General features: G+C 38.4%; 1 protein-coding gene across 5 annotated transcripts in view; it reads right to left on the bottom strand.

Annotated features, from left to right (window-relative positions):
- The window catches only part of Nr2c2 (nuclear receptor subfamily 2 group C member 2), a 69381-nt gene that overhangs the window by 36996 nt on the left and 11322 nt on the right, over window positions 1-21063 (bottom strand). For 2 of the 5 annotated variants that reach the window (XM_041639501.1, XM_041639518.1), the window contains exon 2: window positions 19630-19713. The exons of the other annotated variants lie outside the window; for them this stretch is intronic. Coding sequence is in view for 1 of the 2 variants with exons in the window: in XM_041639518.1 (XP_041495452.1) it covers window positions 19630-19689 (60 nt within the window). In the remaining variant the exon portion in view is untranslated. The remainder of the gene's footprint in view (window positions 1-19629; window positions 19714-21063) is intronic. 5 annotated transcript variants of the gene reach the window in all.

The following is a 21063-nucleotide window of genomic DNA, read 5'->3' as shown; positions in this document are numbered from 1 at the left end:
TCTTCTGGTTGTATCTGCTGGCTGTGTTCACTCACCAAAGGACCAAATTTGGTTATAAATGGGCAAAGAATAATCTTTATAACAAATGGTGATAGCTACACATCATAAATAAAATTCAGGTGGGTTGTGATAGCACATACCTTTAATCCCAGTACTCAGGAGGTAGAAGCAAGTGGATCTCTGTGATTTCAAGGCCAGTCTGGTCTACAAAGTGAGTTTCAGGGTAGCCAGAACTGTTACTCAGAAAAACCCTGTCTCCAAAAGCCAAAAACAAACAAATAAATAAATAAATAAAACAAAGCTCAAAATGAATTAAAGATTGCAATACAAGAAACCCTGCCTCAAAAAAACATAAATAAAAAATAAATAAATACTGCTCAAAATGGATTAAAAATCAAAATAGAAGAGTTAAAACATTAAAACTCTCGCAAGAAAACAGGTATAACTTGGATTTAAGTGATGGTTTTGGATGTCACTGAGAGCATACGTAACAGCAAAAAAATCTGATAATTGCACATTTTCAAAATTAAAAACGTATGTGTTTATACAAGACAGATAATAGTCTCGGGTGTCATTGACTTATGTTTAGGTTAAATCTCTCACTGGCCTGGAACTCACTAGGGAGGCTAGACTGGCTGGCCAGAGAGTCCCAGCTGCCCACCTCTATCTACCTCTCCAAGGCTGGAATTACTAACTCCTATCACTACATCCAGCAAGCACTTTACTGACTAGCATCTTCCCAGCACCCCATTAAAAGCTTCTATGTCCAAAGATACTAACACCAACAAGAAAAGATGAACCATATAAATGGAAGAAATTCTTGAAAATCACATATGAAGAATCATATAACATATAAAGAATTGCTTTAAATTAAAATGTAGCCGAGTCATGTGCCTTCCACATACTAGGCTATGGGGTTCAATTATCAGGACTGCATCACACAACATATACATGGGGGGGGGGCATCCATTAACAAAATATACAAATGACCAATAAGCACAATAAAAGATCCCTATATATCCTTAGTTACTAGGGAATGCAAGTCAAAAAAAAAAATCACAGTAAGATACCATTTCACATCCACTGGGATGACAACAACAGCAACGAAAATATAGGCCAATAACAAGTACTGGTGACAATGTGGACAGACTGAAACAGCTGCAACATAATTCTGCAATTATACTGCTAAATATGCTTAAGACAATATATTAACTGTGGTAGGTATTTCACACAAGAGAGTCCAGACAACAATGAATACTGCTTGGTAATAGGAAAGGGTATGGGGACTATAGAGTTGATTCAGTGGTTAAGACCCAGGTTGGAGTCCTAGCACCCCCTAATTACTTGAAACTGTCTATAACTTCAGTTCCAGAGAATCTAAAGCCATCTTCTAACTTTCAAGGCTATCAAGCATGAACAAAATATACATACATGCAGGCAAAACATTCATACACATAAATAAATCTAAAAAAAATTTAGAAAGAGATGTGTATTGACACATGCTACAACTCAGATAAACCAGTCACAGAAGACTAGTTTCATCCCATTTATATAAAATGTCCAGAATAGGGCTGGAGAGATGACTCAGCCGTTAAAGGCTAGGCTCACAACCAAAATGTCCAGAATAGGCAAATCCATAAAGGAAGAAAATAGATCACTGGTTACTTTGGGCTGAGGCAACGTAGGGAGTGGGGGATACTTCAATGTATGTGGTGATTTGAAAGAAAATGGCCCCCAAAGGGAGTGGCACCATTAGGAGGTGTGGCCTTGTTGCAGTAGGTGTGGTCTTGTTGGAGGAAGTGTGTCACTGTGGAGGCGGGCTTTAAGGTCTCATGTATGCTCAAGTCATGCCAGTGCCTCAGTTCACATCCTGTTGCCTGCCTATCAAGATGTGGGATTCTCTCAGCTCCAGCAGCATGTATGCCTCCATGTCCGGTCATGACAATAATAGACTAAACTTCTGAACTGTAAGTCACTACAATTAAATGTTCTCCTTTATAAGAGTTGTCCTGCTGTCTTTTTCACAGCAATTGAAACCCTAACTTAGACAATTTGGAATGATGAAATAAATTTTGAATTAGATAATAAAAATAGTGCCACTAAACCTTATATTGTAAAAGGGTATCACACACTAAAAAAGCATATGGAAATGACTAGATATATTAAAATGTTTTCTTTCGTAAGCATCAACTTTTATCACCAAGTTCAGTCCAAAAGATAACAGCACACAATATTATAGTGGTAGTTAGCTTAGGAAAGCTTCATACAGACTCCTTTGCTCTCTTGACTAAGACAGACAAGACAGAAGTGCTGAAGCTGCATCCCAAGACCTCTCTTCTAGCATTGTTCACGTACATAGTTTGTCTCCAAGGATAAAAAGTTTTGTCCATTCATTACATGCTTCTAAATAGTGAACATTTAAAATTTGGGTTCATCTAATATTAGTCTCCAAATTTTATGTGCATGAGTGTTTTGCCTGCATGTATATCTGTGCACCACATGTACACATGTGCCAACAGAGGCAAAAAGAAGAAATGGAGCTAAAGATGGTTGTAAGCTACCATGTGAGTGCTGGAAATTGAACTTAGGTTCTGAGTGAGAGGAGTGAGTACTTTTAACTGCTAAGTCTCCTCTCCACTCTGAAGCTTTTTTAAATCTTAACTGCAACTAGTTTTTAACATTCTTTTTTTTTTTTTTTTTTTTTTTTTGGTTTTTCGAGGCAGGGTTTCTCTGTGGTTTTGGAGCCTGTCCTGGAACTAGCTCTTGTAGACCAGGCTGGTCTCGAACTCACAGAGATCCGCCTGCCTCTGCCTCCCAAGTGCTGGGATTAAAGGCGTGTGCCACCACCGCCCGGCCAACTGCAACTAGTTTTTAAAGCAGCCAGCATTGCTTGAGTTCCCGCAGACTATGAGATCTTGAAAAGATGGCTGACACAGGACCCTGAATGAGCCAGTTTATATAAATTAAATTTCCTCAAATTCAATAATGACATACTGCTATCATTTCATAGAATGGTGTGAGGCTCAATGAATAGCAAGCACTTAGTCTACACTCAAAGGGCAGGCATCATTATCATAAACTTCCCGAAAAATTCCCTAAGTTCAATTAAACAGAGTTGAAATATTGTTGCTACAATATGATGAATTGTATGGCTGAGCCTCTAAACAGAATTTTTCTTTTCATTTCCTTTTCTCTCCTGTTTGACAGTCCAGCTTGCTATGTAGCACAGACTGACCTTAAACTTGAAATTCTCCTGCCTTGCCTCCCACATGCTAGGATTACATGTGTGTTTCACTATGCCCAGCTCTTTTCATTTCTTTGCTGTTACAAAAAATCTAATTTTGACATCAAACCATACACAAAAATTTAAAGCCATACTATAAATCTGTAGCTTTGGAAGTAACAAGGAGGATCTTAGAGTGGTTTTTTTTTTTTTTTCAAAGCTGGGGCTGTGTGGAAGCGAAGAGTTAGGGAGATCTCGCCAGTAAAGAGAGAAAGTTAGCCAGCTGCTATATTAACCCTAAGCTTGCAGGTTTTCACACCCAGCCCCCACCTCCCCAAAAAAAGTACCAGGCTTTTTCTTGTGGATCACCAACCAGCTCCCAAATCACAGCACGGAGACTTATTATTAGTTTTGAATGTTCAGTCTTAATTTAGCTCTTATTTTAATCTGTTTCTCTTTACCTACTATTGTTGGATTTTCTTTTACTCTAGTCCCACCTTGGAATGCCAAAATGTTGTTGAATTCTTTTTTACTCTTTGGGCTCTTTACTCTTTTTTGGCTTTTTTTGGGGGGAGGGAGTCCATCACCCAGCTCCCAAATAAATACACGAAGGTTTATTCTTAGCTATGAATGCTCAGTCTTAGCTTAGCTTGTTTAACTTTTCTTAAAGTATTCCATCTACCTTTTTCCTCTGGGCTTTTCCCTTTTCTTATATATCTTACTTTCACTCTTACTCTATGGCTGGCCCCTAACATCCTTCTTGTTTTCTTGCTCCTTCACGCCTCCCAGATTTCTCCTATTTATTCTCCCTGCCTGCCAGTCCAACCTATCCTTGCTCCTGACTTGTTACTGGCTGTTCAGCTCATTATTAGACCATCAAGTGTTTTAGACAGGCAAAATAACTCAGCTTCAGAGTTAAACAAATGTAACATAAAAGAATGCAACACAACTTTGCATTATTAAACAAATACCCCATGGCATAAACAAATGCAACACATCTTAAAATAATATTCTACAACAATCTACTGATGTGGAATAATCCTTTTGTACACTGTAAAGATTTGTCACTCAAATTGGTTTAATAAAAAGCTGACTGGCTGGTAGGCAGGCAGAAAGTATAGGCAGAACAACCAAACTAAGGATGCTGGGATGAAGGGTGGAATCAGAGGTGTCATCAGCAGATGCAGGGAGAAGCAAGATGAGCAGGCCATGCTGAGAGAAGATACCAAGCCACATGGCAAAGCATAGATAAAAAATAAGGATTAATTTAAAATGTAAGAGTTATAGCTGGTAACAAGCCTGAGCTATTGGCTGAGCATTTACAATTAATATTTTAAGTTTCTGAGTGATTATTTGGAAGCAGTTGTTGGCATAGGAAAACTACACCTAAAATCTATGTTTTGCTCGGGACTTTTTTACCTTTCTTTCCTTCTGTATATCTTACTTTCCCTGCTTCTCTTGACTGGCACCTCCGAGGCTCTGGCTTCTGGCTTCAGGTATGTCCCTCTCTTTCTCACTCATTCTCTTCATTCCTCTTCTCATTTTTCTCGAGCCTAGATTTCTCATCCTACTAATTATCTCTGCCTGCCAGCATGCCTATCCCTCTCCTGCCTAGCTATTGGCCATTTGGCTTTTTATTAAACCAATCAGGTGCCTTAGGAAGGCAAGGTGAAACAAATGCAACATATCTTTACATAATTAAAAAATGCAGCATAAACAAATGTAACACAGCTTTGCCCAGTTAAAACAATATTCTACAACAGGACACTCTGCTCTGGAAACTATCTTTACTGGAAATTCCAGACAACTACCTTAATGAGCCCAGTCAATTTCTTCAAGATGTTTTGGGCACTAGCTTTGATAATGTCTGTCTATCTCTTACCATTCCCTCTTTTACCTAAATACTCATTCAAAAACAAAAATATGGGCATTGTACATCACTCTCCAGACTATATAAAACAGGCTGAAAGCTAAGAGGTTTCTTTGAGGCTTGCTGAAAATGCTCTGGATTTAGAAAGAAGAGATAAAATATGTAAATTCTATTATTGTGAATCATGTTTAAATATTTTTTTTTAAAAAAAAAATGAACAAAATTCCCTACTTGGGGTTAGGTTTGTACACCTCTAATCTCAGCACTTAGTGGCCAAGACATAAAAATCCACAGTTGGAAGCCAGTCTGGGCTATAGAGCAAGAAAGATCCTATCTCAAAAAGCCAAAACCCCCATTTAATTACTAGTATAAGAAATAGTGCAGAGGTGAACTCTGAGGAGGGGGGAGGAATGAATGGAAAGTATTAAGAGACTTTGGAATTGAGAAAATTATTTTTCTCTCCCTCCTTCTCTTCCCTGGCATCCCTTTCTGTCTTTTGGAGACAGGATATCATGTATGCAAGACTAATCAAACTCATTATGCAGCCTAGGATAGTTTTTGATCTTCCACCACCCAAATACTGGAATTACATGTGGGTGATTTGTATATGCTAGCCAAGCACTCTGCTAACTGAGCTACATCCCAAGTCCTCTATTCTCAACCTGGCTAATAGTTACATGGAAACATTCTCTTTCTCTCATTGACTCCTTTTACTTCAGAAACACATAGTTACAGATGAAGCACAATGATATAGTGCTTGCCTAACTGCACAAATGCTCTATGTTCAATCTCATTTATATCAGAAGCCAAAAGGACTCTACCTGGATTGGGTGAGGGATTGATGTGGGATTCCCCTCTGTATGCTGTGCAGGGCAGAATAGAGGTAGGTGGGGAAAACTAAATTGAATGCTGGGAGAAAGAAAGAGGAGTCAGGGAGAAGCCATGGAGTCTCACCAGAGACAGATGCCGAGTAAACCACAGCCTTGTGGCAATACACAGATTAATGGAGATGGGTTAAGATATGAGTTAATCAGAAATACGTTTAAGCTATTGGCCAAACAGTATTGCAAATAATATGGTTTCTGTTTGATTATTTCGGTTCTGAGCAGCCAGGAACAAAGAAGGAACTTCATACAACAAGGGATTATACTGGTAATGGGCGCAGTATTAAATTTTAGGTTGAGTGAATAGCTTCAAGCATCCTTAGAGGTCAGTGTACGCACACTCAATTCTGGAAGTGATAGACTAGTAGTCTTAGATTCCTAATGCCTTAGAGATAGAACCACAACTTCCATTTCACCACTTCCCACTAATGTCATCACATTATAACTCCATCAAGGAATGAATCCATTTGACAGGACAATGTCTTCATATATCTGTCTCGTGAAACGCTTCTGCAAATACAACAGGGTGTACTTTTTACTGCTCTTCCATTTCTCAGTCCTAGTTAAATTGACAACTAAGGTCACACATCACAATGTTGTCAGAAGCAGCATAAAAATGGTCTTACTTGAAGGCTAAGTGGTGTCATAACAGGACCTCTAAGAAATGCTTGTAGGCATCTGAATTTAGAGACTAGCATTATAAATAGTCCTAGAGATCCATATGTATATTGAGATCTATTCAGCACAGTGATAAAAGGTCAGCCTGAATAAACAAAATATAAAAACACTAGATATACTTCCATATAGTTTAAGCCTCTGCTTTCTATCTTTCCCTGTGTGCCATCTCAGTGCCAGCTAACAGTTTTTGCCACAGCCCTGGCTAACTTTACCTCTTCAACTTCTTACCTTGCAGAAGACAGAAACACTTGTCAAGTACCACTTCCAGACGACATGCAGGTGTGTGTGTGTGTGTGTGTGTGTGTGTGTATTATACCCTGAATAGAATACTTATGCTTTAATGAGAAAATTGCTAGTACAAAGAACTCTAGGAGTTGAGAATGTGACTCAATGGTAGAGCCTTGTTTAACATGAAAAGGTCCTGGGTTCCGAGCAATACTTATTTGGGTGTGGTGACACTCCTATAGTCCCAGCACCAAGGAGGCTCTGGTTAGGGAGACTAGAATCAAAAATTTGGGCTACAGAAGACCTGAGCTGGGTGGTGCTACACACCTTTAATCCCAGCCTTTGAGAGCCAGTGGCAGGTGGATCTCTGACAGCCAGGGATACACAGAAAAACACAATGGGGGGGGGGGGGGAGGAGGAGAAAAAGGAAAAGGAGAAGGAGGAGGAGGAAGAGGAGGAGGAAGAGAAGACAGCACTGTATTGCAAAACAAATAAATCAAGAATTCTATAAAACTGTGTGCAGACAAGGTTATGAAGGTGTATTTGGACAAAGACCTTATCAGCTCAGACTGAAAGGATGAAGGCAGTAGCTGAACTTCACTTTTTTCTAAAATTACATGTGCCTTTCTGACACAGGGGTCACCTTTCTCCTGTAGGCTCCAAAGTCCTGGATCTTGGCACTCATTACAGGACACTCCATCTGTTCAATGACCTAAGAACAGAAATACATGACTATTTCTCCTCTAGGCTCACAGTGAATGCTTAGCGAATGAACAACACTATCTTAGAAAAAGAATATAATGTCTTTGTGCTTTGCAGACTTAATCCTGGAACTTTGCCTAGTTCTTTGGTGTGCTAATTAGACATCCCGTAAGTACAGCTTAGTGCCTGTCTTCAAGTTTATAACATAAACCCAGGACATGGATGGGTTCTCCTAAACTAACTTCAGACTTTCTCACATTCTTCCATCACTGAACAGCACTGCCTCCCACACAGTGATCTGCTGAAAAACAAACATTTAGGTTGAGGAATATCTGCAAAACATGGAGTCAGTGTGCAGGTAACAAGACTTCTAAATAAACAATTTGTTCTGGATTTAAGTTGCAACATTTCCATGGGGCAAAACAGTTCAAACACAGTATAGAAAACCAGCAAACAGACCTAACATGCTGAAATCTCAACAAGAAACTTCTGAATTCATAACTGCTGGGCAAAATAATGAACAATGCAAATGACTAAAAGGGGAAGGGTTGCAAGGAGCCTAGACTGAAATGAACCACATTCTCCTTTGGTATCAGTTTCAAATGACCATCAAAGTTAGTATGGCAAAGGGTCACTGGAGGGTCACTGGGTAGTGACCCCTCTTTTGCATCATCTGTGCAGCAGGTTTCAGAGGGGAACTGATATGTTGTTCCTGGTCTTTAGAATCTATCCCTGTTTGGGGGGGGGGGGGGGGTTTCTATTGGTGTGATAAACACCATGACTAAAAGCAACTCAGAGAAGAAATCATTTGTTTCACCTCACATCAACCAGGGAGGTCAGAGGAGGAACTTGGAAGCAAGAAAACTGAAGCAAAGGCCACGGAGGAATGCTGCTTACTGGCTAGTTTCTCAAGGCTTGCTCAGTTGTGTGTGTGTATCTGTGGTTTTTTTTTTTAATTTAATTTATTTATTTATTTATTTTGGTTTTTCCAGACAGGGTTCTCTGTAGCTTTGGAGCCTATCCTGGAACTAGCTCTTAGATCCACCTGCCTCTGCCTCCTGAGGGCTGGGATTAAAGGCTGCTCAACTGCATTTTTATATACTCCCAAGGGGTGGTACCACCCACAATGGGATGGGTCCACCCATATTAATCATTAACCAAAAACACACCCCACAGGCTTGCCTACAGGCCATTTTCATAGAGGCATTTTCTCAACTATGGTTCCTTTTCAAGCAGACAAAAACTAACCAGGACAACTCATTGTGTAAAACAAAGGACTGGAGGGTTATTAGGCTGGCTGGTGAGCTAGGCTCTCTTGATGACCTGCAAGTTCAGCTCTTAAAATTCAAATTTAAACAATATAGATGCACACGCACAAGCACGCACACAAAATCTATAAGGCAGAAGGATCATGAGTGAGCCTGAGCTCCAAAGGAGACCTTATCTCAAAACAAATACACACTGTGTGTGTGGGGGGCAACTATTTTTTCATAATTATGTAAATGAGCAAGATATTTAAAAACAGTCAGATCTTCACAGGTAGATTAACCAGCCAAAAACAATGTACTCACAACACTCCCATACTAGTCCCTAAAAAGAAAAAAAGAAATGTCTGCTAGTAGTTTAGCATAACAATAGATATGAATTCCTCCAAATATACAACTGAATTTTAAATACTGTGCAGTTTTACTAACAGCTTCAGAAACATGCTTCTTCTGAAATACAGTGCTCTGGGATAGGGTTGGAGAAGTAGAAAAGGTTTCTTGTAGTATTCTATGGGTTTGCTTCCTTCTACCCCACCCCAACCCCAACAGCCAATTATTCCCAGCAGCTTTATTTATATATTTTTTTCCCTTCAGCAACTTCCCAAGCCAAACAGCAACCAAACCAGCCAAGAGTTGGTGAAGAGAGTCCATAGACCTGTGTCTTCAAACTCTGCAGTGTAGATTTCATCTACCATTCAGACAGGGCTGTTTAAAGATGTCCTTTCGGTGACCCTGCTTTGCTTAAGGTCAAGTACACTATCATTCCCTGTAACTAAGGAATTAAAATTGAAGTGTTCCTGCTGTTCTGCCAGCTACTAAAGCAGTCTGTTGACTACCATGACGACCTGGTTCTAGGGAAGATGTATGCTACTTTACCAAGTTTTCCCTTTACCTAGCTAGACCTCTGTGGCTTTTTTAAATCCTCTCCCACCACCCTTCCCTTTACAGATCACCTTCCTTTAGTGAGCTTGCAGAATGTTATGGAATCCAAACAACTAGAAACAATTTTGAACTATATGGTACAGAGAGATTTGGGGAACACAGATGTTTATCTTTATCTTCACTATGCTAAAGCTAATACTTCTACAGATATGGAATCATCAAGGCACAGACAACAATGTATGGTCTGCACTACATACAAAACCACTCCAAGAACAACAGAATGGCCTTTCACTCAACACATGTCCAGCTCACATACACAGGACAGAGCTGGGGTCCCAGTCTAAAGTCTGGGTAGAAAGATAGCAACAAATGTGTCAGTGCATGAAGGATACCAGAGGTGCAAAGGATGGCTTCAAGTTTCAGCCAATTCTTCTAAAGGCCACTGAGGAAAGAGCTCTTGAGATATCAGTGAGTTTAGAGGTGCGGTTTTGCAAATACTAACACAGATTCTCTGGTTTTGAGACAAGAATATCTGCTATTAAGCCAGAGGGTACTCTTCTGTTTGATACAGGCACATAGCACTTTCAACAACCAGTACAAGTTCAAGTTGGACTAGGGAAGTAGATCAGTGCAGAGAGTGCTTGCCTAGCATTTAGTATGCCCTAGGTTAGTTAGCACTCCATAACAAAGGCTTGCGTGTGGTCCCAACACGTACAGAGGCAAGGGCATCAGTTCAATCGTGTCACTGGCTACACAATGGATTCTAGGGCCAGATTGGGTGATACATAGGACTGGGTCAATTTTTTTTTCTTTTTCCACTTCAGATTTTTATATGTGCAATGATTTAAAACAATGTAAGTTAAATATCCATACATTTCTTAGATTCTAGAATTCAGGTACTACAATCCAAAAGAACATTTCGGGAAGATGAAGCCTCCTTTTAGAGACAGTAAACCGAAAAGTCCCTCCAAGTCCCTCCATCAACAACTAAGAGCTCCAAGAATTCACTGACTATATCCACTAAGAGCCTGTGAAAGGAAAGAAGGATGAGGAGAAGCCAAAAGCTCCAGAACCAAACTCCCTAGGACCAGAGAGGGCTCTGCACAAAAATCTCTTCATGCTCTGACTTCATGATTCTACTGATAGGACTGATTATACACAAACGGCTTTATCCCAAATTACCTTTCTAAGAAATAAAAAGGGACTCCTCATCAGGTCTGGTGGGGAAGAGTCCACCACCAGCTGCAGAAGCAGAAAAATGCCAGATACTGTAGTTCCATGGAAGGTGGCAGTCCATCAGATACTCAGGCCATTAGACTGGCTCTCTAGTGTAACTCTGCCTAGTTTTATGCAACACTTATCTCAATCTTTCCATCCATCCACCTCCACACACTCAATTGAGTGTGGTTTCCATTACTCGCTATTAGAGGCCTTGACTAATAGAATGGATACATGTATTGGTGTTAATTTGTAACAGAGAAAGGTTAGAGTAACTTCTATGTCCCACACTAGATAATGGGTTGGTAAGTTATGGTATTTTCTCTCATAGAGTAGTACAGTTATGAAAAATTATATTCACGCAGGCTATATAGCAACCTATGTAGAATATTCTGTGAAATAACATTATGAAAGCACAAAATAGCATGCACACTGTGGTTAAACTGGATAAATGGATATGAAAAAAGGCCAAGAAGAATTTATTCATCCAATAAGCAGATTCTATTTTACTTTTGGAGACAGGTCTCACTACACAGCCCTGGCTAGCCAGCCTGGGACTATGTAGATCAAAATGGCCTCAAACTTACAGAGATACACCTGCCTCCCAAGAGCTGGAAGTACACTATTATGCCTAATCCAACAAGCAAAATTTTAAGTGCTCACTATACTCCAAACAAATGTATAGGACTCAGGGAACACAACAGCAAATATAACAAAAGTCTTGGTCTTCCTAAAGCTTACTTTTTATGTGATAAAGGGCTAGGCCTATAGATAATAAACTCACAGAGGAAAACTGCAAGTGTAACTGGGGTGGTAGCCATCTTATCTCCCTTCCTTCCTTCCTTCCTTAGCTTTGTTTTGTTTTGTTTTTCAAGACAGGGTTTCTCTGTGCAGCAGTCCTAGATGTTCTGGAACTTACTCTTGTAGACCAGGCTGATCTCGAACTCACAGAGATCTGTCTGCCCTTGCCTCCCAAGTGCTGGAATTAAAGTGTGCGCCACCACTGCCCATCCTCTCTGATGTTCTTAAAATTAAAAAACTTCTAATGAAGTTTACCCTCCAAAACTAGATATTGCTAAAGTTTGGTACTACAAATGATCTTATTTTTAACAAATCTAAATAGGCATTCTTCATATTTTCCTTATTTTTTAAAAAAGAGCTTATCTTGTAGCCCATCGAGGGAACAAGAAAACTATTATTATTAGGGTATAGAAGTATTTAATATATAGAAGTATATAATAGGCCTCTTGACTATTAAAGAATTGCTACTGAAGATTTTTTAAAACTAGGCTGTTTCTTCACCTACAAAGCTGTACAGAACCATCCTGGTAAGCAGCTTAGTTTTTACAGAAACTATCCAAACTAAGTATCATGCTTCCTATGCAGGTAATAATTCTTTGATTATTCTGTCTCTGCTTACTTGTAATATTGAGCTTAATGCCTCCTTGCTTCATTCAAAGAATTAAATCAAGTAGTTAAGTACAAAGTGTGATGTATTTTAAAATGTACAGCATTCATGTACTTATTTCTTGGAAGAAATCAAGTTCTTTGCTAACCTAGGACCAAGGAAGATATTCTCATTTAGCAGCAAATGTTCCATTTTTGATATTTTTGTCAACAAAATGGTTTTATTTTCTAATTCACTATTTCTTATGACAAGTAAAAGGGTATACTTGCCCAAATCTTTTTAAAGGAATAAACACAGACCTCAAATGCAGTGAAAATTCAAGACAGCTGGTACTCTCAATGAAAGAGCAGCATTTCTTTGTGTCAAGACACAGCACAGGTATTATTTTGGCAAATTTCTACATAAGCTATAACTCTCATGCAAGGATGCCATGCGTCCTCATTTACTCCCTTCTGAGAAACAAGCCCACTAGTCAACTCCTCTCTCAATATCTCTACTATAGTCTTACTTTTTCTAACATCAGTTTTATCAGAGATTCACAGTATGTATTTCATTTGTTTGTTGCTCTTAGGTCACAGCTTATTTAAGGATGTACAACCAGTTGATCTCTCTCATCCTATCAGCCACAGTAAGTAGGCCTGAGCACTAACATGAAACATGCATTGAAATAGATTGTTTTCTTTTTATTTCTCCTGAATATAGTTACAACATATCATTAGGACACAAATGACTATATTTCTATTAATATCATTTTGGGATAATAAAAGGATGTTAAAAAATGCCAATATATAAAGAGGGCACTAGATTTGAAGGAAATGAAATGAATCACAATTCATATTCAATGAATTATATGCTAAATCTGAGCTAACTTCTGGTCTATCTACTTCTTGAATATAAAGCTATATAATTATTTTTTAAAAAATCATTAAGAATGAAAGCTTGGAAGACCCAACTTGACTCTCATAGCTCTTGATTTAGTAATTTTATTTTTAGTCTATAGAAATACTCCCACATGTGAATCCACTGAAACATACAAAGATGTTCTTTAAAGCACCACAAACATCTGAAAAAATTAAAAACAACTTAAATATGTATCACAATGGAGCGGACAAATACAGATCCAACCTACACAACATTACAGCTCAGCAAGAAAAACCAGTATATCTGTATTTGAGGCCAATAAATCCAACATCAAGTTAACTGATTGATCCTAATGATCAATGGAACATACGCTTATGTTAAACTTAAAAACTTTGTTTTGGGGGCTTGAGGTGTAATTCTGTGATAGAACACTTAAATTATATGTGCATCCATGTGTATAGGGAAGGCTACAAGTTAACACACCAAGCTAAAATGTTAAAGAAGTGATCCCAGATACATCAGATACTGATTGTATTTTAACTAAGGTTAAAATGTAAAGGTCACTAATGTAAACCCTAGAACTATAAAACTTGTGACCTTGGGTTCAATAAAAATATTAGATATAAATCAAAAGTATAAAAAATAAATCAATAAATTAAGCGTCATTAAAATAGAAATCTTTTGTTCTTTAAAAGATTTGTCAAGAAAATTAAAAGATAAGACGGCTGGAATGATGATCAGAAGGAAAAGGCACTTGCTGCCGAAACAGACAACCTGAGTTCACACACCAGGACCTACCTGGTGGAGAGAACTGACTCCCATGGGTTGTCCTTGTCCTGCAGCAAGTGTACATACATATTCTCAAGCACAAGCACACACACAAGATTAAGAGAAGGTATCTCCAAATTTCATTTTTTGATGAAGAACACATAATCCAGGCTATGCATTATGCTTTAATACCAGACCCAGGAGGTAGAGGAGGGTAGATCTTAAGTTTGAGGCTAGTCAGGGCTACATACTGAACCCTGTCTCAAAAACAAACCATCAACAGACAAAAAAACAGTAACAACAAGAAAAAACCCTCCTAAAACGCAGTAAGAGAGCAACTCAAAAAATGGGCAAAAGACTTGAACAAACACATCATCAAAGTTAATATATGATGGCAAGAAATAACAAGAAAAGATGCTCAGCATCAATTGTCAGAAGCAGGTGGTACACATTTGCTACTACACATCCGTCACAAAGTTCAGATTGCAAATATTGACCATAACAAGAGTTTGCAACAACTCAAAGTCTCCTACACTGCTGACAGGAATATAAAACGACAAACATTTTGGAAAACAATTTAGGACTCAAACTGCATCCTAAATATTTAGGTCTATATTTATAGATTGTTTGTGACTGGCTTGGTCAAATGCTTGTTTCTATAGTGAACAATGCAGACCTATGGCTGTTCAAGATGTTAACAATGTGTGACTGTTGAGTGTTCCATCCTCAAGAGAACATCTATATTGCTCCTTTCAAGGCTCAGGGTTACACTGAGGAAGAGGCGGAGAGTGAGAGAAAGTTGTGGAAAATTGTCTTCTAAGATTGACATTGTACTTATAAACTCATAGAAGCTGTAGTTACCTGTACAGGAAAAGGGTAAGGAGGGTTTTCATGGGTCCCTGGCCCTTCTCCCAGAGAGATACCAGCAGGGGATGGGTGCTAGGGGTGGAAGTCACTGTTTTCAGTGGTAACTGACAAGTTACCCAAGTGCCAAAAGATTTGTCACACCATGACCACATAGTGGCTCTAGAGGAAGAGGGGAATGTCTCATTAAGGTTTCTATTGCTGTGATAAGTACCCTGACCAAAATCAAGCTGGGGAAGACAGAGCTTATTTTATCTTACACTTCCAGGTAATAGCCCATCACTGAGTCAGGGTAGGAATTGAAAGCAGGAACTAAAGTAGAGGCTATGAAGGAACTTCTTACTGGCTTGCTCAGCCTGTTTTCTTATAGCACCCAGGATCACCTATCCAAGGTTGACACCCCACAGTAATTTAGGTTCCTTCACATAATCGTCAAGAAAATGCCCCACAGGCATGACCACAGGCCAATCTGGTAGGGGCATTTTCGTAACCGAGGTTCCCACTTCCAAAATAACTCTATTTTTTATCAAGTTGACATCAAAACTATATAGCACAGGGATGAGGAGGGTGGGATAGTGGGTATAAGCATTATTTATCATATACATGTGCTGATAAATCTTAAAGCTTAAGTAGAATAAACAAATTACTTTTTTTAAAGGGTAGTTAAAAAAATCCTTCCAAACTTCAAGAGTTTTACAGGCAAATTCTATGAGAAGTGCCAATTCCAATTTCATATAAACTATCAAAGGATAAAAACCGAAGGACCATTCTCTCATCTCATTATGAGGCTAGCAATACTAATACCAAACTTAAGAAAAACTCAAAGTTAATCCAATTTACCAACACAGATGCAAATAAAATGTAAGTACAAAGATCAAGTCAAGTTCAGGTTACTGTGGAATACAAGACTTGAGCAGCAAAGTCAGTCAAATGTTTCTTGACAAGGATGCCAAGTCATTCAATAGGGGAAAGGACAATTTTTCAAAAAGTTGTGTTAAGAACAATACATACAAAAAGAAAGCCAGCCTACACACCACAATCCCAGAGAACTTAGACAACAATGAGGACAATAAGAGAGGCTTACATAGATCTAATCTACATGGGAAGTAGAAAGTAAAAAAAGACAAGATCTCCTGAGTAAATTGGGACCTTGAGGGAGGGTTGAAGAGGGGGAGGGGAGAGCCAGGGAGGGGAGCAGAGAAAATGTAGAGCTCAATAAATATCAATTAAAAAAAGAGAAAAGAAAACAAAAAAGAATGCTGCCAAGTTCATGCCTTAAAATCATAGAAAAGCCTTCATGACATTGGATTTTGCAATAAATCCTTGGATATGATACCAAAATCAAGGAATCAAATGAAAAAATTAGAATTCATCAAAAATAAACTTTTGGTGAGAATAGATAAAGAAAGAAAGAAGAATGGAAAAGGTGGGTTGATGGGCACTAAATTAATGAACAAAGTTTAACAGAGCATTACTCAGGTGGCTCACAACCACTTGTAGCTCTAGCTCCAGAGCCTCTGGGGGCACACACCCATACACAAAAATAAATCTTTAAAGGACACTACTGAGAGAATAAAAAAGCAAGCCATAGAAAAGGAGTCATATTTGCAAAGCAATATACAGTAAGTTTAATAATCAAAAAAGTTAATGAACAAAGAGATTGAATAGGTATTTATTTATCCAAAGACAACATATATATATATGATCAATAAGCACATGAAGTGCTGCTGGATGTCACTAATTGTTAGGGAAGCACAAATGAAAATCACAGATACCACATCATTATTTATTAGAATGGCATTTGTCAAAACACAAAACAAGAGCTACGGAAGACATGAAGGTAATACTTGTATGCTCCAGTTAGAAATGAAAAAGGTGTGTTCAGCATGGAAAACAGTAAAGGTAGTCTCTAAAATCTGAAGCACAGAATCATCACATGGTCCAGTAATTTCACTCCTAGATAGCTATCCAAACAGAACTGGAAGCAGGCCGCACTCCAGTAGTAAAGAGGTGAAAGAGAAAGAAACCCAAATGTCTATCAGTGGATGAACAAACAAAACATGGTATACAGCTTCAACCCCGTATTATTCGGCCCTAAAAAGGAAAGAAGTCATGACATGTGACAACATAGAGCAATCTTATGGGCACTATGCTCACTCAAGTAAGTCAGACACAAAATGATAATTCCATAATTCTATTCATGAGCTATCTAGAGTAATCAAATTCACAGAAACAGAACAGTGGTTATTAGGAACATAAGTGGGGAATGTGGGGGGGGGGAGTTTAAGTATTTAACAGAAACAGAGTTTCTACTTGGGATAGATAATGACAAAGTTCTAGAAATGAGTAGTATATATACATCAAGTGAATACTTAGTGTCACTGAGCTGGACTTCTGCTTCACAACTTAAGTGTCTATTTTATAGCAGTAAAAATGGTTACAATGAGACTCTTAAGATCTGTATATTTGGGGCTGGAGAGATGGCTCAGAGGTTAAGAGCACTGGCTGCTCTTCCAGAGGTCCTGAGCAATTCCCAGCAACCACATGGTGGCCCACAACCATCTGTTATGAGATCTGGTGCCCAATTCTGGCCTGCAGAGATACATGTTGACAGAATACCAAGAACACTGTATACATAATAAATAAATAAATGTTTTTAAAAAAAAGATCTGTATATTTTATCTCAAAGAAAAAAGTTCTTAAAAAACGATATTGTCTACATTTAATTAAGTTAAGAACTAACAGGATGAAGACATTTTTATAAGCAGAAGGTAAATAAAGATAGCAAATTTAGGGGTAAGAATAGGGTGAGGTTCATGAGCTTACTATGTTTGGTGCTGCAAGTCTATAGTAATGTTGGCCTAAATTCATATGATATATATGTACTTCTTTGGAAAGAACATAAGAACTTATGTGTCTAATACCTAAGAGGGCAGAGAAATCAAATTTATTCATAAAAGCTGGACAATCCAAGACTTAAGATATCTGACATTGGTGGGATGACTGCTTTCTGACCGCTGTTTCAGAGATGGAAGAGCTCTATTTTAAAACATTCCCTTACACGGAAACAGTAAGTTTTCTGCAATGAAGATAAAAGCCCTGATGATAAAAGAGCAATGAAGGTTGTTAAGATTTAGACTTTCTCCACAGATCAAAGAGTGACTATGAGGCTAGGAGTGGTACCTAGGAGTAAACTTTAGCTAGCATATATGTACAGATCCACAAATTAGCCATGGAATTGATACTAATGTTAGTTTCTTCCCCTAAAGAATTCATGGTGGCCTTTTAGGGCAATGTACATACATATCAAATCAGCCTCAACAGGAAATCCTTATTAAATATAAAATGATCCTGAATACTCAAAAAGCAACATCATTATCAAAGTAATTATTCCTATCACAAATTAACAAATATAAACATTTAAGCTTCAGTATGTTCACAGTTCTGCTATTTCTTTTAAAATGTATTTCTATGGGCTGGAGAAATGGCTTAGCAGTTAAGAGAGCACTGGCTGCTCTTCCAGAGGACCTGGGTTCAATCCCCAGCACCCACATGGCAGCTTACAACTATCTGTAACTCCTGTTCCAGGGGATCTAACACCCTCACATGCAGACATACATACAGGCAAAACACCAATGAACATAAAATACAAATAATTCATTTAAATATATATATATTTCTAGAGGCCAGAGAAATAGCTCAGTGGTTAAAAGCACTGGCTGCTCTTCCAGTAAAATTCCTAACACCCACATGGTAGCTCACAACCATCTTTACTCTAGTTCCCGGGGATCCAATGCCCTCTTCTGACTGACCTCTGCAGGTACTATACACACATGGTACACAGACATACATTCAAGCAAAACACACATAGACTCATTCAAACATGTCTTTTCTTTGAATGTCCATTCTTTGGTACATTTGTCTTTGCTTCAGAAATGTAATTCAAAAATGCAAATCTTTGGGTTTTTTTTCAAAGGGTACATGGTTGGTTGTAATATAAAACAGGGAGGTATACAAAAGTACAAAGACCTAGGTCAGAGTCTCGTTCTGCTACAATAAGCTCTTGGCCAATAGCATGTTTTGTAAATAGTAACAGTACCAACTTCAAAAGGTTATTGTTAGAGTTACCCTTGCATAGATCCTGGTTTACTGAGTATTCAAGTATGCTATAAGTGACAATAGAGCAATGACACTTTTCAAGGACTGACCTTGACTACACCTTCTACACCTCCTGTTGCCCACAGATACCAAGGTGTATCATGCCTCAACTTTTTGTCTAAGTTTCACCTCATGTTAACTTGCCTAGAATCTGCCACAAAATTCCTCACTCCACTTACCTAAGTCTGATAAATGTTGGTCATTGGAGAGCCATCTAGTATTATACTTACTGGTACTTCTTATCTGGGTCTGGTGAGTACCCTCGTATTTCAGTACTACAGACAGTAGCAATTGGTTAAATAACCTGGTCTATCATTGCACAGTAACAAGTATATAAGAAACTAAGACACAATAGTGCATAATAAGAACCAGATTCTGTTGACTTGGGGCTGAGGTAAATTTTCAAGTTGCCTTATTGTACATAGCCACCCTGCCCATGCAGAAAAATCTTATCAACATCTATCTGCTCTTGCCATTTTATTTTTATTTAGTGTCAGCATCCTTCTCTGGATATGAATTATATGCTGACTTCGTCGGTACTATTTTGAAAACCACAGAGCACACTGATTTCTACCCTTTCGAAAGCAAGGGTGCCAGCTATTGTGCTAGCCCCTGTCACTCACCTCAGCCACCTGCTGGGTCCCCACTCTGTGCTGAACCAGCCCCTCCATATTTGTAGCCATGGTGAAGCAAGATCATTAGAGAACCTGTTTGGAAAGATGCAGCAACTTCTATCAGGTGTGGAAAACCAGGCTACTTGAAATTTATCACTCATCAAAATTCATATCAAAATTCATAGTCTTACAAGGACTATGCCTTCTGCAGGAGACAAAGCCAACAGGGTAAGCATATCCGGATATGCCATAAAATCAGTGTACCAAAATTTGTAAAAACATTTCAATTAGGAAATTTCTCTTGGCAGATATAAATATGGAGAAACGAGGGACTTTACCTATCAGCACTTCTTGGTTTTGACTGCTGGGTTTACCTCTCAGAGGTGGGTATTACACATATCTTTTTGGATAGCTCTTGGTCACAGCACACTGAGTAAAAAGGTGGCTATTCGAGAAAAGTGTGAGGTCAATTTTAGATAACTAGCTTGTTAGAGTGTTATCAACTAAACCTTTATTACTAGTGGCAATTCAAGAAGCAAAACCATGCCCAGCTTACACACTTTATTTACAGGCTGAAAGACAAATGATAATCACCAAAGAGAGACAAAGATTATGTTAACAAGAACAAAGTGCCCATCAATTTATTAATATATATTTGAAACAGGTTCTCATTGTGTAATTCTGGCTGGCCTGGAACTCTCTGTAGACCAGGCTAGCCTTGAACTCGAAGAGATCCACACCTGCCTCTGCCTCCCAAGTGCTGGGATTAAAAGAGTACACCACTACACCTGGCTACATACATACATATATATATATATATATATATATATATATATATATAAAAGAGTTATTATAAGGGGGCTAGAGAGATGGCTCAGTGGTTAAGAGCATTGCCTGCTCTTCCAAAGGTCCTGAGTTCAATTCCCAGCAACCACATGGTGGCTCACAACCATCTGTAATGAGTACACACAAACAGAATATTGTATACATAACAAATAAATAAATATTTTTTTAAAAAGTTATTATAAATAATTAAGTTCCTAATTTTCCACTAATAGAAAAAGTATATTTGATGCCATCATTTACAAAACTTGAGGGAGATCATCTAAAGATCAAAAAGCCTGCTAGCCTCCTAGGTCAGAGTCACTTAAACACAGTCACTGCTGATCAAATAGAATCTTCATCTGTTCTGGTCACAAACTAGACAGCTCCCTGAATATCCCCTAAACACACTTTTCAATAAATTCAGAACCACAGAGAAGCCAGGTTTATTTGGGACAATTCATTATCATCTAGGTAGGTCCCAGGTTGAACAAGAAAACAAGCTCTAGCAGAATTATGTTAGAGATTTGCACATAAAAACCATAAGTGTTACTGCACAATATATCTGCTTTTAATATACACAGATGTACACAGCGCTCATTTGCTTGCTTGGACTATTAT

The sequence above is a fragment of the Microtus oregoni genome, unplaced genomic scaffold (assembly GCF_018167655.1).
Source record: "Microtus oregoni isolate MIOR12 unplaced genomic scaffold, Mior012 000002F_ref0000024, whole genome shotgun sequence".
NCBI classification, from domain to species: domain Eukaryota; kingdom Metazoa; phylum Chordata; class Mammalia; order Rodentia; family Cricetidae; genus Microtus; species Microtus oregoni.
Note: the sequence above shows the minus strand (reverse complement) of the source record. Positions and strands in the feature narration are given on the sequence as shown.